Source organism: Quercus suber, unplaced genomic scaffold (assembly GCF_002906115.3).
Source record: "Quercus suber isolate HL8 unplaced genomic scaffold, Cork oak 2.0 scaffold_288, whole genome shotgun sequence".
NCBI lineage: Eukaryota > Viridiplantae > Streptophyta > Magnoliopsida > Fagales > Fagaceae > Quercus > Quercus suber.
Genome location: NW_027069744.1, coordinates 842627 through 846030, shown reverse-complemented (window position 1 = coordinate 846030; position 3404 = coordinate 842627). Strand labels below are relative to the sequence as shown.

The following is a 3404-nucleotide window of genomic DNA, read 5'->3' as shown; positions in this document are numbered from 1 at the left end:
TTTCACAATGGTGTCTCTCTTTTTACTCTTCTAATAAAAATTTTGTATGTCTCTCCCTTTATATATAACTGATTATCTAATTGGGCCGGCCTATTGGGCCTTTCCAATTGGGCTTTAATGTGTGGCTTGGAGTGGGACCAAAAGGACCAATAAGACACTAGCTCCAATGGGCCTTGGGCTTTTCTGTCAACTCTTGACAAGTAGGGGGTGGGGGGGGTGGTGTTGTCGTATGATGCCCCATGCCATCAAAACTAACTGAAGAATATTATATCAAAGCTTTTCTATGAAATTACTTCCCAACGCATGTCAGTAGTTGGAAATGCTCTTTTCACTGATAGAAACAGCAGCTCCAGCAAAGACCACCATTCATATAATTTATAAAAGTTAGCAGAAGAAGGTGAACACAATCTATTTCCCATATCATAAACTTGCCTCTCTTTTCCACTAAAAATACAGAAAAATTGTCTTCCTATAATCACATCCATTCCTATGAAAGTAACAAATCTTCCAACCGAAAGAAAATTCAGTACACAAGCAGAGGACTGGCCATCACATGTACTGGAATTTCAGGGTAGTGAACAAGAAAGAAAGCACTTTAAGATAGGTGACCTCAGATGGCATATTATACCAAACTTCTGACATAACATTCCTTCTTTCATAGTGACTATTGCTGCAGTCCATCAAGCAATAGGTTGATAGTTAAATAGTAAATATAGGAATAAACATAAGGTTGATTAGAAACTTAATGGAGTTTATACACAGACAAAAAAAAAAAAATTATGAAACCCTTTTAATCAGAAAAATCATGAAAAAAGAAATCCATGCAACCTGTCGAGTGTGTGAAATGTCACCATCTGCAGGAATGATGGGGAGTTTCTACAAAACATGAAACAAGGAAAGTTCAATGAATTAAATATAAAATGTCAAAACAAATACAAGTCAGCAAGCATGAACATGAAACTTAGGGATTATTTCTAACCTGGGGCTTCCATCCCAACTCCTCAGGACAACGAAAAGTGGCTTCATTGACAGCTTGATGCTCAATGGCAAACCTTGTTGCACCACTATTAACTCCAAAGTGTAGCTGGAGAAATATAGTTAAAGAGGGTTAGATACATAACGCATAAATACAGAATTACAATGGAGTCCAAAGTGTAGATTCTGGTTCTGGTTTAGGATTAAGGTTCTAAAATGCACGTTTAGTAAAATTGTCAGTAATGGTTTATTTATTCAAAAAACCACACATAAATACATAATTTGAGCATAGCTGCCGAGGAGATCAGAAATGTGGGCAACTGACCCAAATAATTTTTCCAGAAGTTGAAGATTCAGAATCCTTTCCACCAATGGCAGATTGCAATGTCTGATATAGGGAAGCAAGTGCTCCCTGTCCCACAGTCTCAAGAATGCTGCAACTCCCAAGAGTTAGACCTTTTGGCAATCCCTTTTTCTTCACATACTCTTTGAGATTACTGACAATTATAGCAAGAGATGATAATTGAGGGTCCAGAAGGCTATAATGTTAAAGTAGAGATTTCACAGGCCCTTGCAAATCCAGCATCACATTTCAGGAAATACTGATATTCTGCTAAAGTAGAGATTTTATAAAATTCTATTAGAATAGCTTTTTCTTGTTCCTTTTAAGCAAAAACTAGCAGGTTTTTTCTTCTTTTGGCTTGGATAATGAGAAGATTGATGGGACTATTAAGAGCAAAACTTACAGTACAATATCTTCTGTTCCTTAGATACGTTAGGTTCACCGTTCACCAATTAAAATCAATCGTGTAATTACATTGACCAAGCAACACAAAAGCTGGTATCTTCTCCAGCAGACAAATAAATTTAACTACGTGGCCCATTAGCCAGCCACGTGAGTGAATTTAATTGGGGAACATTAGGTAAAACATCTAAGGAATTGTATCTAAGTTCTATCCATGTTTCAAAATTGCAAAAAGGTCTACCTGTTTACCAAAAACAAAAACTTTGCATAACAATGCACACAACGAAAAAGGCCAACCTTCAATTAACGAATATGAATGTTGGACTACTTTAGAACCACCAATGGGCTCAAGTACTAAATGCTAGTGCTAGTATAACAAAATTGTTGTTGGTGCAGTATAATACACGCTCTCCTCACATTTGGGACATACTTCTGTTTATGTAAAATTTCATAAACATCCCTAATCATAGAGATGTAACCAACTATTTTATTAAGACTGGCACGCTAAAAACCTAAGCATTCACAAAATTCCCAATGGGCTTCAAAGCACAAGCATGATTCCATTGAGAGAGAGTCCATTGTACACAAAATACCTGAGCGTTAACTAACAATGAAAAGCATTTGAATGTATCTACACATTGAAAGTTAATCCACAATGGATGAAAGAACAGATCAACTGCATCATAATCAAGCCTAGAGACCAAGGTACCACTGCCATCTGCTACTGTTCTAACCAAAGACATTGGGAGCAATTCCTAGTGATTCCATATCTCTATCTAAATTAATGACCACAAAGTAATGCTTCATTCTTGCAATGGCACCCAAAAATTGATTAAAATCCACAAGGGAAAGGAAAGGGTGCATGTGAAGCATTGTATCAAACAGAAAAAGAATGAACCTCTCAAAATCATCTTTAGCAACTATACCAAATGGATTTATATTCATCCAATTCATAATTATTTAGGAATCAATGAAACTAACTACAAATATTATTAGAAAAATCTCAAATAAATACAGGAAATGAAATGCTTAGACCAGAGGACAAACCCAAATGGTCCCTCCAATGAAGGCTTTTCCATCCTACATAAAACAATTTGATCTAGATGAAATGTTGTAACATATGTCAATAGAGTTGTATATAGAATACGTACTACACTTTAATGGTTTACCATTTTGAGGTGCAGTAGGATTGCAACTGCTACCAAAGTTAGCAAGCATATTGGCATAAAGTAATAAAGCTGCATGAGTGTCCTCATTCGATGATCCTCTAGTAGAATTAACAATCATCATCCAAACCCCGTATATTTTATATTAAAACTTTTGTTATAGTAACTTTACTGCCATCATCATGCTACAGTGTTAACACACCTGTTCATGGATCAAATGTTTTAGGAGTGACCCTGAAAAGTCCTCGAAGAGTTCTATTTTTTGTGAAATAAAATTTAAAACGTCAATGCTTATAATCCAGACCTAGTAGTGAATGCATGCAACTAGATGTAGCATAAATCCACCTAAGAATTGATGACCATTACCATCTTTGTTGATTTAAGTATCTCAGTAGCACAGCATTCATAGTGAAATAAAGTGATACAATGTGTTTAAGTAGTATATCTATATTACTATTTCATTTCCTCAAATAGAAAACTTTAATTGCCATGCCAACAGGTATACAACATGGGATTAA

General features: G+C 35.6%; 1 protein-coding gene across 1 annotated transcript; it reads right to left on the bottom strand.

The window, feature by feature from the left end:
• Positions 1-398: 398 nt before the first annotated feature.
• On the bottom strand, positions 399-2463 carry LOC112021583 (uncharacterized). The gene is made up of 4 exons (XM_065782054.1): positions 2314-2463; positions 1301-1519; positions 980-1084; positions 399-876 (listed from the first exon to the last, which is right to left on the bottom strand). The coding sequence occupies exons 1-4, from the start codon at positions 2461-2463 to the stop codon at positions 778-780; spliced, it is 573 nt and encodes a 190-aa protein (XP_065638126.1). The 3' UTR covers positions 399-777.
• Between the last annotated feature and the right edge of the window lie 941 nt (positions 2464-3404).

Bases quoted from the DNA above. Each gene is read 5' to 3' on its own strand.
- LOC112021583 (XM_065782054.1), bottom strand. From the start codon at position 2,463: ATGTCTTTGGTTAGAACAGTAGCAGATGGCAGTGGTACCTTGGTCTCT. The intron at 1,520-2,313 runs GTATTTTGTGTA...CTACTTTAACAT, and splicing joins CATTGTTAGTTAACGCTCAG to TATAGCCTTCTGGACCCTCA. The intron at 877-979 runs GTTAGAAATAAT...CATGTTTTGTAG, and splicing joins AGTTGGGATGGAAGCCCCAG to AAACTCCCCATCATTCCTGC.